This window comes from Sinocyclocheilus rhinocerous, unplaced genomic scaffold (assembly GCF_001515625.1).
Source record: "Sinocyclocheilus rhinocerous isolate Xijiao unplaced genomic scaffold, SAMN03320098_v1.1 scaffold63, whole genome shotgun sequence".
Lineage (NCBI taxonomy): Eukaryota > Metazoa > Chordata > Actinopteri > Cypriniformes > Cyprinidae > Sinocyclocheilus > Sinocyclocheilus rhinocerous.
Genome location: NW_015659563.1, coordinates 1,073,964 through 1,094,202, shown reverse-complemented (window position 1 = coordinate 1,094,202; position 20,239 = coordinate 1,073,964). Strand labels below are relative to the sequence as shown.

General features: G+C 37.0%; 2 protein-coding genes across 4 annotated transcripts in view; one reads left to right on the top strand and one right to left on the bottom strand.

The window, feature by feature from the left end:
• The window catches only part of LOC107723977 (retinoblastoma-like protein 2), a 19,959-nt gene extending 17,953 nt beyond the window's left edge, over window positions 1–2,006 (bottom strand). For all 3 annotated transcript variants that reach the window (XM_016532711.1, XM_016532714.1, XM_016532713.1), the window contains exons 1-2: window positions 1,712–2,006; window positions 229–359 (exon numbers count right to left, since the gene is read on the bottom strand). In XM_016532711.1, the coding sequence (XP_016388197.1) occupies window positions 229–359; window positions 1,712–1,849 (269 nt within the window). In that variant the 5' untranslated portion in view covers window positions 1,850–2,006. The remainder of the gene's footprint in view (window positions 1–228; window positions 360–1,711) is intronic.
• A 270-nt stretch (window positions 2,007–2,276) lies between these two features.
• The window catches only part of rpgrip1l (RPGRIP1 like), a 25,048-nt gene continuing 7,085 nt past the window's right edge, over window positions 2,277–20,239 (top strand). Inside the window, exons 1-23 of the mRNA XM_016532710.1 lie at window positions 2,277–2,292; window positions 2,516–2,659; window positions 3,145–3,237; window positions 3,331–3,475; window positions 3,582–3,871; window positions 5,776–5,881; window positions 6,005–6,148; window positions 6,294–6,399; window positions 7,228–7,374; window positions 7,944–8,017; window positions 8,232–8,371; window positions 8,448–8,554; window positions 8,722–8,772; window positions 8,908–9,087; window positions 10,689–10,806; window positions 10,893–11,345; window positions 11,835–11,974; window positions 12,059–12,425; window positions 13,805–14,013; window positions 14,124–14,213; window positions 14,401–14,472; window positions 14,571–14,721; window positions 19,879–19,949. Coding sequence (XP_016388196.1) covers window positions 3,150–3,237; window positions 3,331–3,475; window positions 3,582–3,871; window positions 5,776–5,881; window positions 6,005–6,148; window positions 6,294–6,399; window positions 7,228–7,374; window positions 7,944–8,017; window positions 8,232–8,371; window positions 8,448–8,554; window positions 8,722–8,772; window positions 8,908–9,087; window positions 10,689–10,806; window positions 10,893–11,345; window positions 11,835–11,974; window positions 12,059–12,425; window positions 13,805–14,013; window positions 14,124–14,213; window positions 14,401–14,472; window positions 14,571–14,721; window positions 19,879–19,949 — 3,249 coding nt within the window. The 5' untranslated portion in view covers window positions 2,277–2,292; window positions 2,516–2,659; window positions 3,145–3,149. The remainder of the gene's footprint in view (window positions 2,293–2,515; window positions 2,660–3,144; window positions 3,238–3,330; window positions 3,476–3,581; window positions 3,872–5,775; window positions 5,882–6,004; window positions 6,149–6,293; window positions 6,400–7,227; window positions 7,375–7,943; window positions 8,018–8,231; window positions 8,372–8,447; window positions 8,555–8,721; window positions 8,773–8,907; window positions 9,088–10,688; window positions 10,807–10,892; window positions 11,346–11,834; window positions 11,975–12,058; window positions 12,426–13,804; window positions 14,014–14,123; window positions 14,214–14,400; window positions 14,473–14,570; window positions 14,722–19,878; window positions 19,950–20,239) is intronic.

The window sequence follows — 20,239 nt, the reverse complement described above, 5'->3', positions numbered from 1 at the left end:
GTGTTTGTGTGTGTGTTTGTTTGTGTGTGTGTGTGTGTGTGTGTGTGTGTGTGTGTGTGTGTGTGTGTGTGTGTGTGTGTTTGTGTTTGTGTGTGTGTGTTTGTGTGTGTGTGTGTGTGTGTGTGCGTGCGTGTGCAACAATCACTGACTGAACTGTTCAGCTGTGTCTTTTATATCTCTTTAACTCTATCTACATTAACATCAAAATAAATCAATCCGTTCACTGACCTCTGCTGTGAAGAGCGCAGTATCCTGGTCAGAGACACATAGTTGCCCTCGGCTGTGCCTTTACCTATAGTGGGCACCGATGAGCGGCACGCCACATACAGAGCACACGCCAACCAGTGCAGCTCACTGCCCTGAGACACACACAGACAGGATATCAAATGGAGTATTAGTATTACATACGAACAATAGTATTTAGTTCTTATCTGGTTACAAGAAGTTAAAATGACATCTTAAAGATGTCTGTCAGATGTTTGTACACAGCAGATGCTTTCCAGGTGAAGCGATCTTTAACAGACATCTTGCAGACATACGTGTGCTATCTGGGTTGGTTAACCATGTTGGATATGTACCATCAAAATAGCATTGTATTCTTATAAGTACCATGGGGTACCACGTAATTACCACGGTATATGTATAAAATAATAATTCTGTAATATGGCATTTGACAGAAAATCGTGCTTTTACCATTTACTGTAACTGCACCATACTGTACCAATGCTGAAATGTTTTTCTGCACAAGCACAATGAGGTGACATACAGGACATACAGGTGCATCTCAATAAATTAGAATGTCGTGGAAAAGTTCATTTATTTCAGTAATTCAACTCAAATTGTGAAACTCGTGTATTAAATAAATTCAATGCACACAGACTGAAGTAGAGAATCTATGGGGTATTGTCAAGAGGAAAATGAGAAACAAGAGACCAAAAAATGCAGATGAGCTGAAGGCCACTGTCAAAGAAACCTGGGCTTCCATACCACCTCAGTAGTGCCACAAACTGATCACCTCCATGCTACGCCGAATTGAGGCAGTAATTAAAGCAGAAGGAGACCCTACCAAGTTATTGAGTACATGTACAGTAAATGAGCATACTTTCCAGAAGGCCAACAATTCATTAAAAATGTTTTTTTTTATTGGTCTTATGGAGTATTCTAATTTGTTGAGATAGTGAGTTGGTGGGTTTTTGTTAAATGTGAGCCAAAATCATCACAATTAAAAGAACCAAAGACTTACACTACTTCAGTCTGTGTGCATTGAATTTATTTAATACACGAGTTTCACAATTTGAGTTGAATTACTGAAATAAATGAACTTTTCCACGACATTCTAATTTATTGAGATGCACCTGTAAGTGGTGCAGATGTATTTTATCCGTATTAGCCTTAAAACAACCTAAAAGCACAGCTTGTCCTTACTGTACATTATTATGATCGTGTGGCTGTAAAGCTGTTCATTCAGATAAAGCCGCTGATGATGCCACACGTAACTCAGCCCCTCACGCGCATTCTGCACTCAGGTCGAATACGCAATGTGCACATACACATATTTAAACATTCTCTGACACGTTAAAGCACACAATTAGTGCGTAAAACATAGAAATGACATGTTAACATGTCAGTTCACATGAACACCATTGAATGCATGCATATTTGCGTTTATAAATGCGTGCACTGGGCCTCCTATATTATGAGCTCACTTTACCTCCAGAGTGTAATTTTTGCTGATATTTTCATAACTCCTCCATGCCCCGTTACTCGCCTCCTCATCCATATTGAGAGCTCGACACAGATCTTCAAATTCATGTCTTGTTTTCACCAACGTATCTTCTTCCTCGTTCATTTTTGGGGCTTTTCGTGCGTAGATGTATAAATATACGAGTGATCTGTATCTTTGTTTGCGATACAAGAAATGCAGAAAAGCAAACCGCTAATAAATGAACGGGGGGGAAATAAGAATGAAGTTATTTCATGACAGCGCGAGCGACTGTACCGTTCTGCACGGTGTAGCCATTTAAATGTCCTTTGACTGACAGCTCGCTTCTGCCGTATTTGAGTTACGCCGAGCGCGTGCCGACGCGGACGGAAGGAGAACTTACGACGAGTTTTTGACGTAAGTTTGAAAGCGAATGCCGATCTGTGCGTAGAGCAGTCACACGGAAGTGGAGGTCCCGCCCACTTTCTGACTTCAATATGCCATTTCCCCTTGACTTAACTCATAAATGACTGTTTACGAGTCTAAACCTTCCAGCCTGCATCTCAGCTTTCGATAACATTTTAATACAGGTCAAAGAGTAAATTAGACTGTTGCTGTGTTAAGTTTTGTTAAATACTCCGTTTTCTCTACTGTATTCTGTCTAAGCACATTACGCTGCTATTATAGCCCTGCAAGATTTGTTCTGGCATTAAGACATACATTTTATTGAACAGGCGACATATTGTCGTGTAGGGAACGAATGGTTACTTTATACTAGCATTTAAAAGGAAACGTTTTTGTTTTTGAGCGCAGTTCATTCTAGGCACTCGAAGACGTCACGCCGTAAAAACTCCATTTCCCATAAGCTAGTTGCCGGAAGTGGAGTCCGTTGGAGCGGAAGTGGATGAGTTGTTTGTTAGCAACAGTCGCTGTGGTCCGTGTGACGCTTTTGAATCGGTGAGATCGTGTTTGGATTAAAATATTTTTGTCTTGTGAAGGTTTAAAGTACGCCGTGTGCTTATAAGCCCGTCTACTGTAACGTTGTTTTCTTTTGTGTTTAATTATAACTTGAATTTGTATTTCCGAAGTAACGTTACTGCATTTCCGATACAAATGACATAACATGTTAGAAAACATGTATCAGATCGTAATTCAAGTATCAGTATCAATGCAAGTATTAAGTACACAAGTATCAGATGGCAATGCCATGCTACCTTGATGTATAAGTTATAACGGGGTACTAAATGTTTAACGTTACCATATTAATATGTGGTAATATTTTCTTATGGAATTAAATACCATAATACATGTCCAAAATAAACATGGCGATACCGTTGTATTCTTTTGTGTTTAAACCGAAGTTTTAATAAAATAATTTAATATAATTCATATTTTCAATGTTTTTCACGTGCATATTTGCTGTGGGATTTGTTTGATTTCAGTCTGAATGATGTTTGCTCGTGCTGATGAGACAGCTGGCGATATTCCTGTGAAAGACATCACTGTCAACCCGAATGGAGCAGCTACATTGCCTGGTCAGCATTAAAACAAAAGTATTATTATAATTGACAGTAATTGCTTTAGTTAAGGGCAGGTAAATTAATAATCCTGTTTGAAACTGTTTTTAGAGGCGCTACTGTCTCAGAATATCAGAGAGAGACAGAATGTGTCTAAATTCAGCAAGGAGGAGCTGGAGGACAAATTTCTACGGCTGCAGGATGAAAACCTCACACTTAAACAACATGCATGCAAACAAGAAGACAAGATCCGCAGGTTTGATCAATCATTAGATCTAAACATGTAGATAACCTATTCTTCTCAAGAATGGATCAATAACAAGAGCAAAGTAGTAAGTTTGCAAATGTTTTTGGCGTTTCAGGATGGCCACCAAGTTGATTCGTCTGTTGAAGGACCGCAAGCAGAGCGAGGGGGGTCGAGATGTTGAGATGGAGGAGATGATGGAGGAGCTGCAGGAGAAGGTTCAGGAGCTGGAGAAACAGAACGAAGGGCTCAAGCGGCGGCTGTTAGCAGCCAAACAGCAGCTGCAGGTGCAGAACCGCCGGCACACTCCCTACAGCCACATCCAACCACGCATCAACTCCGGCCTCCGCAGACTCACAGACGACATGCCCATGGCATCGTCATCACGACCACACACTCCCAAAGCAGGTATCAAGTTCTATTCTATTCTGGAATCTACTGTATATTCTATTCTGAATGTGTCCTATTCCACATTCTGTTCTATTACTGTATGTTGTTATATTCTATTCCATTCTGTACTATGATTTATAATGTATATTTTATTCTGTTCTATTCTTCACTATATTCTTATTTGTAATCTATAGTATATTCTATTATGTTGTCTATTTATGCCATATTCTATTATTTCTGTCATCTATTTCTGCCAATATTGTATTGTATTTTATTCTGCTATATATATCTATATTCTGTTCTGTTTTAATTCTACTCTATTCTCATCTGTAATCTATCTGTTATGTATTGTTTTCTTTTCTATTCTGCAAACTATTGTGTTCTATAGTAATTCTACTCTTATTATCCTTTGAAATTTATGTTATATTATGTGCTGTCTATTCTATTCTGTAATCTAATGTATATTCTATTCTGAATGTGCCCTATTCCACATTCTGTTCTATTACTGTATGTTGTTATATTCTATTCCATTCTGTACTATGATTTATAATGCATATCTTATTCTGTTCTATTCTTCACTATATTCTTATTTATAATCTATATTATATTATATTCTGTTGTCTATTTCTGCCATATTCTATTATTTCTGGCATCAATTTCTGCCAATATTGTATTGTATTTTATTCTGCTATATATATCTATATTCTGTTGTGTTTTAATTCTACTCTATTCTCATCTGTAATCTATCGGTTATGTTCTGTTTTCTTTTCTATTCTGCAAGCTATTGTTTTCTATAGTAATTCTACTCTATTATCCTTTGAAATTTATGTTATATTATGTGCTGTCTATTCTATTCTATTCTATTCTGTAATCTAATGTATATTCTATTCTGAATGTGTCCTATTCCACATTCTGTTCTATTACTGTAGTTATATTCTATTCCATTTTGCACTATGATTTATAATGTGTATTTTATTCTGTTCTACTCTTCACTATATTCTTATTTATAATCTATAGTATATTCTATTCTGTTGTCTATTTAGGCAATATTCTATTCTATAACATTCTATACTATTCTATTCTATTTATGCCAATATTGTATTGTATTTTATTCTGCTATATATCTATATTCTGTTCTGTTTTAATTCTATTCTATTCTATTCTCATCTGTAATCAATCTATGTTCTGTTTTCTTTTCTATTCTGCAAACTATTGTGTTCTTTAGTAATTCTACTCTATTATCCTTTGCAATTTATATTATATTATGTGCTGTCTATTCTATTCTATTCTATTCTATTCTATTCTATTCTATTCTATTCTATTCTATTCTATTCTATTCTATTCTATTCTATTCTATTCTATTCTATTCTATTCTATTCTATTCTATTCTATTCTATTCTATTCTATTCTATTCTATTCTATTCTATTCTATTCTATTCTATTCTATTCTATTCTATTCTATTCTATTCTATTCTTCTGTCATCTATTTCTGCCATGTTCTGTATTGTATTGTTTTGTATTCTGCTATATATCTATATTCTGTTCTATACTTTATTCTTGTCTGTGATTAATTGGTAATGTTCTGTTTTATTTTCTATTCTGCAAACTATTGTGTTGTAATTCTACTCTATTATCTTTTGCCATTTATATTATATTATATTATATTCTGGTCTGTTCTATTCTGTAAGCAAAATTATTTTATGTTCTGTGTTATCAATTAATTCTAGTCTAATTTAGTAATCGCTTCAACTTTGTTGGGGGTAAGAATGTTTTAATAAATTCTAGATATATTCTCAATGTGTCCATTTAGTACTAGAATGTGTAAAAACAGAGGTACTGGAGAAAATGATGAAGACTTATATTTAAAATATGGTACAAATTATGTGTGTGTTTTTGTTGTTGTTGTTGTTTTTTTTTCAAAGGTATCAGGCATGTTGAAGGGGACATGAGTGCAAAGCCACCCCAGGGTTTGTTGCCCCGCTATGGACACAGTCTGCTGGATGAGGCCCGTGCTGAAATCCGCAACCTGTGAGTGCTGCACCGTATAGATGTTGCACAATCTGTATTGACAGACCCGCAAACAGCAACACAACACTCATCGCCTGGAAAACATTACATACACATTTTTTTGCTTGTTTTATCTGATAACAGAGAGAATGTGATTGAGAGCCAGCTAGCTCAGATGGAGGAGATGGAGAGATCAGCGGAGATGCTGAGAGATCAACTGAAGAGGAAAGAGAGAGAGTTTGAAGAATCACTCCTCCAGATGAGAGAGCATCAGGCCAGCGGACAGAGGTGCTGCTCGCTCTTTTTAAACACTGTACTTTATTATTATTATTCATATTCAGCGCAGGAATTGCTGTAATAGAATATAGATATGACTACAGCAGAGTTTGAACTGTAAACCCTCTTGTTCTGATGATATATGTGTGTTTTGCAGGTTAACTATAAAGGATAATGTGGAGATGATCAAACTACAGAAGCTGTTGTCTGAGAGAGCAAACACACTAACAGTGCTGGAGGGCAGATTTCTACAGCAACAGGAGGTACGACTGACCGTCAGGGACCCCAGCGACAAAAAGATTGATTTTCTGCCAATTATAGTTTATCTGCTATTAGAATTGTAGGTGTGTTCTTTGATATTTCCTGGATTCTTTGCACCTCCATATCGTCTGACGCACATTGCATGTGTAAGTATGTGTATGCATACTACTGTTCAGAAGTTTGTGATCAGTAAGATTTTATTTAATTTTGACACTAAAGACCTTTACATTGTTAAAAAAAATATATATATATATATATTTCAAATAAATGTTTTTAACGTCGTCATGGTTATCACTAAACCAGTATCACGGTTCCCACAAAAATATTTGGCAGCACAACTGTTTTCAACATTGATAATAATCAGAAATGTTTCTTGAGCAGCAAATCAGAATGATTTCTGAAGGATCATGGGACACTGAAGACTGGAGTAATGATGCTGACAATTCAGATTTGATCACAGGAATAAATTATATTTTCAATATATTCACACAGAAAACAGCTATTTAAAATTGTAATAATATTTCACAATATTACTGTTTTTACTGTAATTTTGATCAAATAAATGCAACCTCTACATTTAAATATATATTGGACATTTTTTACATGTTTTTTAAAATATGATATTTATAATTCAACAATTAAAGTTAATATTTCACTTTTTAACATATATTGTTCACCTGTCTCAGGACGGAGGTACTTTGTCATTTTTACATCTCTACTTTTAAATGCACTTCATTGGCATCAATGTCAGTGTCTCATTTATTGTGCCCTCTGCTGGTGATCATGTCAATAGCAATTGCAGTTTTTGTAGAGTGTATGTGTTTTTGTAGAGTATGAAGACTCTGAAGACCAGTCATGATGCAGCACTGGTGAAGGTGGATGAAGTGAGCCGACAGCTGAAGGAGGAGAGACTGAAGAGTTTGCAGCTGGAGACACAGATTCAGACCAGAGCTCTGGACCAGAGACACACACAAGAGGTACAGCTGCCGTCATACACACATACTTTATATACAATATGATGAATGGTTTTGCAACAGCATCACAGCCAGCGGTGTTAAATAAAACTATTAAAAATAGTTTTTTGGCAATTGAAATGAAATGTAAATATTGTAAATATAAGATGAAGTACAGAAATGACTAAAACTTAAATAAAAATTAATTAAAGCTATATAGAAATACCTAAAAAACTAAAACTAATAAAAATGACAAAAGCACATGAGAATACTAAAACTTAAATTAAAATTAAAATGAACTGAAAATATAAAAATAAAATCTAATTCAATATAGTAAGTAGAATATGCAACAAGTACAAGTAGAATATGTAACCTATGTAATTATGTAAATATAATACATTTGTAATTGCCGTGATTTGGTGTTGTTTAGTGTGTTTTTCCCCCTATCTATCTATCTATCTATCTATCTGTCTATCCATCCATCCATCCGTCCATCCATCCATCCGTCTGTCCATCCATCCATCCGTCCGTCCGTCCATCCGTCCGTCCGTCCATCCATCCATCCATCCAGTTGATTTTCTGTCTGTTTTCAGTTACAAGAGAGAATCCAAGATTTGGAGAAGGAGAGAGACTTGCTCAAGGAAAACTGTGATAAATTAGTGAAAAGGTGAGAAGATAAAAGCTTGAATGACCTACATTCAGCAAAAATAAAAATAGAAATTACTGTTCAGAAAACTAAACAAGTCTAGTAGACTACTTACTAGTGGTGTTTGCTAACTAAAGTACTATTGTTATTGCTCATGCTTAGTATTAAGGATTTCAACAAATCAAAGCATTGTGGGGGAGCACATCACTGAATTTCTTTTTGTCTGTTGTAATAGTGTGTTTGATGTGAGTCAGGAGCAGAAATGGAAGACGAGAGAACAGCAGCTCAAACTACAGGTGGCCCAGCTGGAGACGGCATTAAAGTCCGACCTCGCTGATAAAAACCAGATCCTGGATAAGATCAAGGCAGAGAGAGGTAACCACACACGTGACCGTAGGTGCTTTAAAACTGCTGGTGTGTTAGACTCACTGTTATTTCATTTTCACGGAAGATTTAAATGAAAAACTGATGCAAGAAAACAGGGAACTTCAGCTGCGTTATCTCGAGCAGAAACAACAACTGGATGAAATTAAAGAGCGCATGAAGTTCTTTACCAAGGTAAAGTGCAATATTTGTAGCAGCAGAGAAGAAACATAGCACTTTGAAGCAATAGCTCACCCAAAAAGAAAATGAGCATGAAACAACTTAAAAAAGCTTAACATTTACAATACAGATGATTTTATTAGTTTCCCATTGTTGCCTAAATCTTATACTGTGTTTTAAAGGAAAGAGAAATAGATGCAGCTGAACTCAGTGAAGCCCTCATGCTTATAAAGGTAAATTCTGAACATCTGTTAATTAATTCGAACTAATTACAAATGACTAGATTACTACATACACAACTGGTCAAATGTTTTGGGTCAGTACGTTTTTTTAAAATTTGTATTTTTTTTATATAAATGACCGTTTAGGTTCGTAGGATTCAGAAGAGTGGAGAGCTTGGATTTCTGGAGAAGGTGGAGGAAGATGTGAAAGTGGATGTGGAGCGATCTTTGAGGGAACTGCAGGCCACTCATGCTGAGACCGTCCAAGAGCTGGAGAAGACCAGGAACATGCTCATCATCCAACACAAGATCAATAAAGACTATCAGGTTTGCTCAATCCTCGCACTGATAGACTAAGGGTGCTTTCACACTTGGTTCGCTTGCCTGGTCCGAACCCGAGTTCGATTGCTCCCCCCTCCCCCTGCCCCCACTGGACTGCATTCATATTATTTTATTTGCGTCCGAACCGCGGTTCGTTTGCGTCATCAAGCCAGCAGCTGTTTACCCCGTTGCTTAGTAATGACGGCACAGGAGAAGGCGGCAAATACATAACATTACTCTCTGCACTTTAATATATTTACGTTTTTGAACCGTTCGTTTTGTTTACAAAGCTTCGGTACATAACGGCACTTACGTCTGTCTTACGAATGTACTGCAAATGCTCTAAAGAACGCTGAAGGCGAACAGAAATGAGATATACAGCTCTCTGTTTGCAGCGCGTCAGTCACGCTCGTCAGGAAAGTGAGTGGAACACTCACAAACACAAGGTGTGTCCCAAATCGCGTACTTATGCACTATTCTATGACGTTTTGTAGTATAAATAGTGCGAGTAGTGCGTTCACTTACGTCTGCCTTATGCAAATGCTCTAAAGAACTCTGAAGGCGAACAGAAATTAGATATACAGCTCTCTGCTTGCAGAGACATTGAGAAACATTTTTATCAAACAATACGTCATTAATAGCGGTTCAGTGATTTGGTACGATTGTGTTCACATCAGCAGCGAACCGTACCAAAGTTCACATGAACCGTACCCCATACCACCCTTTTTAAGCGGACTCGGGTATGGTTCGCGGGTGCGCACCCGAGTTCGGAAGACAGCGTTCACATCAACCAAACGAACCGAACTCTGACGTCAATCGAACCCGGGTGCGCACCAAAAGTGCTAGTGTGAAAGCACCCTAACAGACCTTAGATAATCATCACTATCTGTTATCCAGAACTCAATATGAAATCAAAATTTACTCTCTTTACTTCAATCATTAAAACATATTCCTGGTCAGTATTTCTAAAATCTTAATGGGTACTGCAGGGATTTAATGTTGGTCAACTTTGATGTAATAACGCTTTCAGAAATAATAGAAAATAGCAGTAGATTTGAAAGAAGCCCTACCATTCGCACTGTGCCCAGATGCACTTGAGGGTAAACTTGACCTTTAGCCATATGAAAGTAGGGGCCGGTGGTGTTTAAGGAAACTGCAAATTCACATCCAATTCCAGTCTTCCAGCTTACACTCTATTTTTGTATGAAACACGCTTTTCACAATTAAATTGATTCCCAATTGATAAAATCAAATCTTGCTGTACATTTTTATCGCATAATGGACCAGTATTGTAGAGTCTGTTTCATGTCTGAGACCATATTTTCAGGGTCTCTGTCTTATCGTGGACTCGTACTTCACCCTATTCAGTTCTCTGTTTTCACTCCAACTTGACCCTCTTCTAGTCTCTGTCTTGACTCAGACTCAATTTACTTTATTCAGCCTGGACTCCGACTCGAATTTGTCGGTCTCGACTACAACAATTTAATAGTAGTAAAATGTGTTATGAACTTCATTTCATGTTACAGTAACTTCAAGGGTTTGCTTTCCTCCACATATAGATATAGGTCACACATGGCTAATGTCTTTAAACGTCTGTATTGTTGTAGGCTGAGGTTCAAGCTGTCACTCGTGTGATGGACGATCTGAAACTTGAATATGAATTGAAGTCGGAGAAGCTGGCTCAGCTTCTGGACATGAGAGCTGCCAAGATAAAGAAACTTGAAGGTTTAGCTGCATCCACCACATGATCTTCAGATTCCCGATGTTTGCAGTTATGCTTAGTAAAACTAATTCTTCCTGTGTCCTTCCAGCCCAGCTGAAAGACATTGCATATGGAACCAAGACCCATGTGTTCAGACCTGATGTGACCAGCGATGGTGTTACAGATGAGTTTGATGAAAGCCTCCGCTTGGCTCGAGGCGAGAACCTTCTGGAAATTCACTTGGGGAGAGCGCAGTTCTCTCCTGAAGCTGTAGAAGGTCTAAAGGACAAAGATCCGTCCACCTTCTGCACATACGCCTTCTATGACTTTGAGCTGCAGTCCACAGCTGTGGTTCGAGGTGCCCATCCAGCGTACGGCCTCACGTCTCAGTATCTCGTGAGGGTGGACGATCTCTTCTTGAACTATCTCCACAGCAGCTCAGTTACGGTGGAGGTTCAGCTCGCTGAGGGCTTGAGCTTCTGCACGGTGGCTGCTGGTCAGCTCAGGTTAAATCAGTTGCTGGAACGAGATGGGAAGGTGTTTGGCACCATTCAGTTAGTTGGTGAGTCTGATATTGGTGTAAAGGACGTTTTTCCTGGAGAGGTTGACCACTATGTGTTTTTTAGTTGATATTAAAGGAATTGTTCAACCCAAAATGAAAACTCACTTACATGACTTTCTTTCTTTTGAGGAACACAAAAAGGAGAAGTATAGCAGAATGTCCAAGCTGCTCTTTTGCACACAATGCTCTTAAAAATAAAGGTTCTTTGTTGGCATTTATGTTTCCTCAACATCCATGGAAACTTTTCATTGCACAAAAGGTTCATTATAGTGGAAAAAGGTTCTTCTGATTATTAAAACGTCCTTAACACTAAGAAAAAAAAGGTTCTTCTGGAACCCAAAATGGTTCCTCTATGGCATTGCTGCAAAAACAATCTTTTGAAACCTTTATTTTTTTAAGAGTGAATGAAAGTGGAAAGTGATTTAAACTGCCTAAAAGGACAAAACGAACCATAAAGCTTTCATTATAGTGGTTTCCATCTGTTTGTAGGTGTAACAGATGAGATCCAGGTGTTTGGTGCTCTAGAGTACTGGCTCAAACTCAGGGTTCCTATGGAACAAGCCATTCGCCTTTATAAGGAGAGAGTCAAAGCTCTTGGTTACCTCAACACAAGCATGAGGGACAGCCAGGTACTGTTTACAACCCCATCTAGGGCACCATTTCCTGCTTTGAAACATGCTAAAATTACTTGATCTTTTTTTTTTATTCTTCAGGCTTTATCCGTTCCGGTCCCTAGTTGCCCATCATTGATGGATGGCGATCTAAATGAACTAAACATCACCATACACTCCTGCTGTGATCTCAGATCCAGAGGTCCTCACACCCAACCCAGCCCCTACATCATCTACAAACTCTACGACTTCCCTGACCATGATACTCCAATCATATCCTCCACCAATGAGCCGCAGTTTGAAGATCACATGGTCTTCCCGGTGGCCATGAACTCTGACCTCGATGCGCTCCTGAGGTCAGAGGCTCTGGTGTTTTATGTGTTTGATGATTTGGATGTTGAGAACCAGCTGTATTTGGGGAAGGCCAGAGTACCGCTCATCTCGCTGGCTCACGATAAAACCATCACTGGTGAGGACAAACACTCGCAACAATTTTACATAGACTGAATTTGATTGATTTTCAAACGTTAAAGGGTTAGTTCACCCAAAAATGAAAATTAGCCCACAAATTACTCGCCCTCAAGTCATCCTAGGTGTATATGACTTTCTTCTTTCAGACGAATCCAGTCGGAGTTATATAAAAAATTGTCTTTGATCTTTCAAGCTGTTTAATGCCACTCAGCGGGTGTTGCATGCATCAGTCCAAAAGAAGTTAAATAAAAAGCGCCCATCCATAAAAAAAAAAAGTGTCTCACACAGCTCCGGGGGGTGAACAAAGGCCTCCTGTAGCGAATCGATGCGTTTTTGTAAGAAAAATATCCATATTCAAAACGTAATAATCACTTTAATGTAGCTTGCGCCAACAGTTGTACACAGAAGCAGTTCCGGGCGGATGACGTATGAGTTCAGTGTTGCGCATGCGCCGGTGAGTCTCGTGAAAACCAACGTTTGTTAACAGGATCAAAGGAAGCAAAGTTTCCTTACTTTAGCAAAGGAAAACCAGTCTCCTCTTGGCTTATATCGAAATCCTCCGACATTCTTCTTTACAAATCCTCGTTTTGTACTTCTAATTAGTGACCATTGTTTTGTTTTGATCTCTCTGCTGCGCTTCCACGTGTGTCACTTCTGAGCGGCGCATGCGCAGCGCTGACCTCATACGTCATCCGCCCGGAACTGATTCCGTGTACAACAGTGAGAGCAAGCTAGATTAAATTGATTATTAAGTTTTAGATATGGATATGTTTCTTACAAAAACGCATCGATTCGCTACAGGAGCCCTTTGTTCACCCCCCGGAAGCCGTGTAAGACATTTTTTTTTATGGATGGGCGCTTTTTATTTAACTTCTTTTGGACTGATGCATGTAATGAATGAATGAATAAATCTAATATTTTATATTTTGAGCAAATATTTCTATTTTGAACTTTTTTTTAAAATATTTTAAATGTATTGCATTTTTATTTCAAGTCAAGTCACCTTTATTTATATTGCACTTTATACAATATAGATTGTGTCAAAGAAGCAAAAATATTGAGTGTTTGTTTAGGAAAACTGCAAAAAATATAAAATATGCAGTAGTAAAATAATATATTTATTGAGGTTTATATTTAAAACAGGTGGGGGGAAAATTAAAAATAAATAAATAAATAAAAATAAATTCAAGATTATTTTCTAAAAAACTAGCCTATGCAATTGCTTCTTAGGCAAATTTATCTTGTTATAGATATGTTTAGATATTTTTGCTGGAAAATATGACAAGACTGCTGATTAAGATTAGTTTTATTTATTTATTTCGACATAAAGACACCTTTTAATATTGGTACTTTTATTGTGATTTGTATTTTTTTAAGGTATGTTTGAGCTCACAGACCCTGAGGGACTTCCAAGCGGCCAAATCAGTGTGACTTTGCAATGGAAGTTCACGTACCTTCCTCCAACATCCTCGGCTATCACCACACAACAGACCACGATCACTGGCAGAACAACACCGGAGAGACAGACAGAGACACAACTGATGACCAAAGACCCTCCACTAATACCTCAGCCCACTGTTTCTGAGGTCACGTATCCCCAAACGTCCCGGTCCATACATAAATCAATGCTGAATGCTTTTTGCTGTTTTGTCATTGTAGAATATATATATTTTTTTTCTTGTTCGTCATACTATAGGCTCCAATGCCCAAACCCAGGCAGCGAACTCTACCAAAATCAACTACTAAAAGAGTTTCTTTTGTGGATGTTACGGAGCTTGAAAAACAGGTAAAAGAAAAGTCTGCTCTGTTTTATTAGTGGTGTTTGCTAAGTCAAGCATTGCTATTAATTTTCAAATTAATTTTGCTCAAATTAAGGCATTCATTAACCCTGAGTATTATCTTGTACCATTTGTGCACTTCTGTATGTGGTGTTTTGATTATGTATTTTGCGTGTTTGTATTAATAATCACAAGATGGAGCAGACTACAGCCTCTGATGAAGGTGATGATGAAGAGCCGAAATCATCTGTGACCCCTGCACCAAAGGTACACTCGTAATACTGTGACATTTACAGTTTAATAGGAATACAATAGGCAAAAAAAAAAGTTCAGTAATAAACAATATGTGACGCTGTGCTCCTCAGACCGTCATAGTGCTGGAAGCAGGAGAGGCCACTGCAGTCAGTGAGGAAGAGGATGAGGAAGAGTCTCATTTCTCTGAGGGTCAGGTGATCACCGCCAGCTCTCAGTCTGATGAGTCTGAGATTTCTGAGGAGCTGCAAGAGCCACTAACAGGTGTGTCTGTTTAGAGTTACGGAAATTAAAATCTTTTAAAGCATAAAACATAATTTAACATTGGTAATATTACTCATTTCCAAGTGAAACAAAAATATTCAGCCAGTTTTCATTTTTTCCATTAGTATTTGATTTGTCTAAGCATGCCAGGCTATAATATTTAAACAAGTTTAGTGATAAAACATTTTCTTTATTTCTTTATTTTTTTTATGATTTTTTTATTTATTTATAATTTTTGTATCACCTTCATATCATTCCAAACCCACATGTTTCCTTTTTGTGTGAAACACATAATACATTTTTTATTTATTTATTTTTTTAAACAATGTTCATGCTGCTCTTTTCTTAAAAAAAAAAAAAATTTGAATGCGGATGGACAAAAAAAAAAAAAGTATGTTGGTTATTTGCAAAAAATCTTGCATTTGTGTTTGCATATCATTTTTCAAGCTCTGCAGCATTTTTCCGCAATTCAGATTCATTGTATGAAAAAGAGCAGCTTGAACATAATTCAAAACATCTCATTTTGTGTTTCAACAAAGCAAGGAAGTCACATATGTTCGGAACAACATGAAGGTGACTAAATAATGACAGAACTTAATTTTTATGAAGGCTTTAGTTTCAGTGTTTAATTTAAACTCTAATTAGATTCCGTGTTACCACAAACTTAAAGTGCTTCTAGTATTAAAAAAAAAGTTTGTGTTTTGTTTGTTATTGTGGGCAGGAAGGCCCCTGTGCTTCGGCCCTTAGTAGAACTTGTATACAGTAGAGCCACATATGAATGTTTTGGTGAACCAATACTTAGTGCTGTGCGTTAGTATTCAGTTTCATAGTAGGAAGCAGCTGTGCTATTGTTTTTTGAATGAGACGAGAATCATTAATATTTCATTTGCTGCTGCCAATAATCTGATGTGTTTCCTGTTGACAACCCACAACATAGATGTTAATGTGTGTTGACCTTGGACAAGAGGCTGTCTTTAAAATGTTCATGTCTAACGTCTCTCTCTTACCTGCTGCGGGCCACTTGAGACCAAAACGAGAGGTGGATGACAAGAAAATAAACAACCCAAACCCTTCACGAACACCTTCCATATGAAACCAGACTAGGAATGATCCATCTAATAATTAGTGGTCAACTGATATTGTTTTTTTGACAGCCGATGCCCAATATCTTAGAGAGCATGGTGGCTGATGGCCGATATAAAGCTGGTAATGTATATATATATATATCAAATAAACACTTATACTTTAGATGACAACGTCTTGATTATGTAATCCTATGACAGTATTTTTCACAAATAAAGAAATATTTAAAAATATAGCTTCAAGCAGCGATAATCGGGGTTCAAGCACTTTAAGGCATTTAAGCACATAAGAAAAAACATTACATATTATTTAGCAAGCCTGTAACTAGCTAAATCATTGACTAAAAAGAGCATTTTTGGCAATTCCAGGTAATTTACCATAGAAATATGATGTTTATTTACCGTTATGGTGGTTATAGCGCCACCCATGGTCCGATCTGCATACAACTTTACATGCTTGTTTAGAATTATATGTCGAATGTGCTCACCTAGTTTTATGAAGTTTCAAATTTTAGTTTAGGATTTATGGACTTTGGGGTATATTTGCCCACGCCCATATTATAAACGACCCAGTTATAGCTGTCCAAATGCAAAAGTTCAAAATTTTTTTTGATAATTATTGACCTAGAGAGGCCAGAGAATTGTACTGCAGTGGTTTGGTTGAGATTGAGCGAAAAACCTAGGACTAGTTCGCAAAAGTAGTTTTTTTAGATATTCTTGAATAATTAATGAACAATTAGATTTTTCGAACATTTTGGCGTCCCTTTCCGAGGAATGCAAAAACTTACTGATCCCAAACTTGAATTAATAAAGTAATAATCACAAATGAATACATCGAATGTTCTTATTATTTTTCTTATAGTCTCTTTTAGACAATGTTGCCCCACAATAATGTCAGCGCATTATCGCACAACTGACGCACAGCAAGGATAATAAAAGATTAAATTAGCTTACTCCTCATTAAAAAAGATTTAAAACATTTAGATCTATTATACAATGAATAGGCCTATAATTAAAATTCTTAACAGTCTAAAATAGCCTATGACCGAACACTGTAAATCAGTCATCAATGAAAATAAAAGCAGCTTCATTTCAGACAAGGAAATTCCAAAAACAAACTTGTTTAACACAAAATACTTCAATTCTGTTTTTTTTTCACTACGTATATCAGTCTCGCCTTCATGGTTTAAAACTGAAATATTTTTAATTTTGCGAAGTGTTTGTCTTTATCAATAAATTGCAAAATGATGGACAATGGTTCACATTTCCCATGATAATAACATTGAGTAAATATTAAATAACTGTGAATAAACAAATAAATGAATGATTAAGTACATTAATAAAAGAGGAGTTGGAGTATATAGACGAGTTAGCTTGAAAGATGTGAGCATATGATTTATCCACTCTGCAACTCGAACTGGAGGTAAGCAGCTGTTTGCTCAATCGCAGCTAGTTTAATAGCGACTGAACTTATAAAGATCTCCCTCTTTTAGTTTTCTTTCTTGCTGTATTAAAGATGAAATGGTTTAAGTTCTGTTTTTGCGCAGGCGCAGTGAGGAAAAAAGCACTGAGTTTAGGGCAGTCGGTTCGTAGCTCTGCTTCAACTGTGCGATACCCTCACAAGAGGGGCGACCAAAATTTCTAACATGTCAGAAATTCATCCGACCATCCGATTTCCGGTTGGAAAGCTTCTCGTTTCTTCATGAACACTACACGAACACTGCACGACAAACGATGCATGACAAAGCTGAAATTCACCCAACTCAAAAAAGAGTCGCACGAGTCAGAATTCGGCTCAAAATCGGATGAAAATCACCCATGGTCCGATCTGCATACAACTTTACATGCTTGTTTAGAATTATATGTCGAATGTGCTCACCTAGTTTTATGAAGTTTCAAATTTTAGTTTAGGATTTATGGACTTTGGGGTATATTTGCCCACGCCCATATTATAAACGACCCAGTTATAGCTGTCCAAATGCAAAAGTTCAAAATTTTTTTTGATAATTATTGACCTAGAGAGTCCAGAGAATTGTACTGCAGTGGTTTGGTTGAGATTGAGCGAAAAACCTAGGACTAGTTCGCAAAAGTAGTTTTTTTAGATATTCTTGAATAATTAATGAACAATTAGATTTTTCGAACATTTTGGCGTCCCTTTCCGAGGAATGCAAAAACTTACTGATCCCAAACTTGAATTAATAAAGTAATAATCACAAATGAATACATCGAATGTTCTTATTATTTTTCTTATAGTCTCTTTTAGACAATGTTGCCCCACAATAATGTCAGCGCATTATCGCACAACTGACGCACAGCAAGGATAATAAAAGATTAAATTAGCTTACTCCTCATTGAAAATGATTTAAAACATTTAGATCTATTATACAATGAATAGGCCTATAATTAAAATTCTTAACAGTCTAAAATAGCCTATGACCGAACACTGTAAATCAGTCATCAATGAAAATAAAAGCAGCTTCATTTCAGACAAGGAAATTCCAAAAACAACTTGTTTAACACAAAATACTTCAATTCTGTTTTTTTTTCACTACGTATATCAGTCTCGCCTTCATGGTTTAAAACTGAAATATTTTTAATTTTGCGAAGTGTTTGTCTTTATCAATAAATTGCAAAATGATGGACAATGGTTCACATTTCCCATGATAATAACATTGAGTAAATATTAAATAACTGTGAATAAACAAATAAATGAATGATTAAGTACATTAATAAAAGAGGAGTTGGAGTATATAGACGAGTTAGCTTGAAAGATGTGAGCATATGATTTATCCACTCTGCAACTCGAACTGGAGGTAAGCAGCTGTTTGCTCAATCGCAGCTAGTTTAATAGCGACTGAACTTATAAAGATCTCCCTCTTTTCGTTTTCTTTCTTGCTGTATTAAAGATGAAATGGTTTAAGTTCTGTTTTTGCGCAGGCGCAGTGAGGAAAAAAGCACTGAGTTTAGGGCAGTCGGTTCGTAGCTCTGCTTCAACTGTGCGATACCCTCACAAGAGGGGCGACCAAAATTTCTAACATGTCAGAAATTCATCCGACCATCCGATTTCCGGTTGGAAAGCTTCTCGTTTCTTCATGAACACTACACGAACACTGCACGACAAACGATGCATGACAAAGCTGAAATTCACCCAACTCAAAAAAGAGTCGCACGAGTCAGAATTCGGCTCAAAATCGGATGAAAATCGCACAGTGTATGCCCGGCTTAAGACATTTGAGCCTGCGACCAACAGTTTAGGAGTTATGAGCGATTTTGTACTCTTGATCGCTGTAGCGCCCCCGTCAGGCCGATTGGGGCGATCCATGGTGACGTTGTAGACGGTGTGAGTACTTTTTTTTTTCTCAAATAAACCCAAGGTAACACTTATTTTACATACAGCACACAGTGAAAATTACATGAATATGACAGTTGGGCGAATGGATAAAGCGCAGCATAGTTTGAAATCACGAGTTTGCAGGATATCTGTTAAAGATCGCTTCATCTGGAAAGCATCTGCTGTGTAGAAACATCTGATAGACGTCTTTAAGATGTCAGTTTTATAAACATCTTAAAGACATCTTCTAAACGTCTATTTGACATCTGATAGGAAACGTCCTATAGACGTATTGCAGATGAGCAAACACTCTAAAAAATATGTCTTGCAGATGAAAATGCAGACGTCAAATAGACGTCTCTGTGATGTACGTGTGCTATCAGGCACGTCTCCAGTGAAGCTGAACTCTCCTCCTGTCCTCATTCAATTCGTGATAATAATACTATAATAATACTTTATTGTATACCTTATTAGACAGACTTCTATCCGTGTTAGAGAGAACTGTTAAATAGCTACAGCAAACAATCACGGGGGAGAATGTGAGCGCTGCGTGCTCAGGCACTGACGTCAAAATAAAAGTCCCGCCTTGATCACATCGGCCACACAGAAAAACTTATCGGCCTATGCCGATATTTGAAAAATGCCAAGGCTGATATATCGGTCGACCACTAATCATCTTCTAGTGCTTTATAATCTGTACTATCAAGTAACCATAATAAAGAAAATGCTCTGTTGTCTCTGCAGATGTACAGGGTGAGGATGATGACAGCGATGACTGCATCGTTCCTGCTCAGAGCTCACAGCATAAAAAACAGGTGTGTTGTATCACTTTGCATCTGAGTGTGTTTAACAAATGAACAGTGTTTTTCCTGTGCTTGACCGATATATTAAATATATTTTCTAATATGTTTACGTGTGTTTTGCTGTATATATGCAAGACACTACAGAAAAACAGAAATAGTTTTTTAGCTTAGCTATTTTTTTCTTTTTAACATGTCTACTCATGTAAAAAATAATAAGGATCCCAAAAACAAACAAACAAACAAAAAATTCCATTCAAAAGTTTGGGATCAGTAAGATTTTTCTTTCTTTCTTTCTTTCTTTC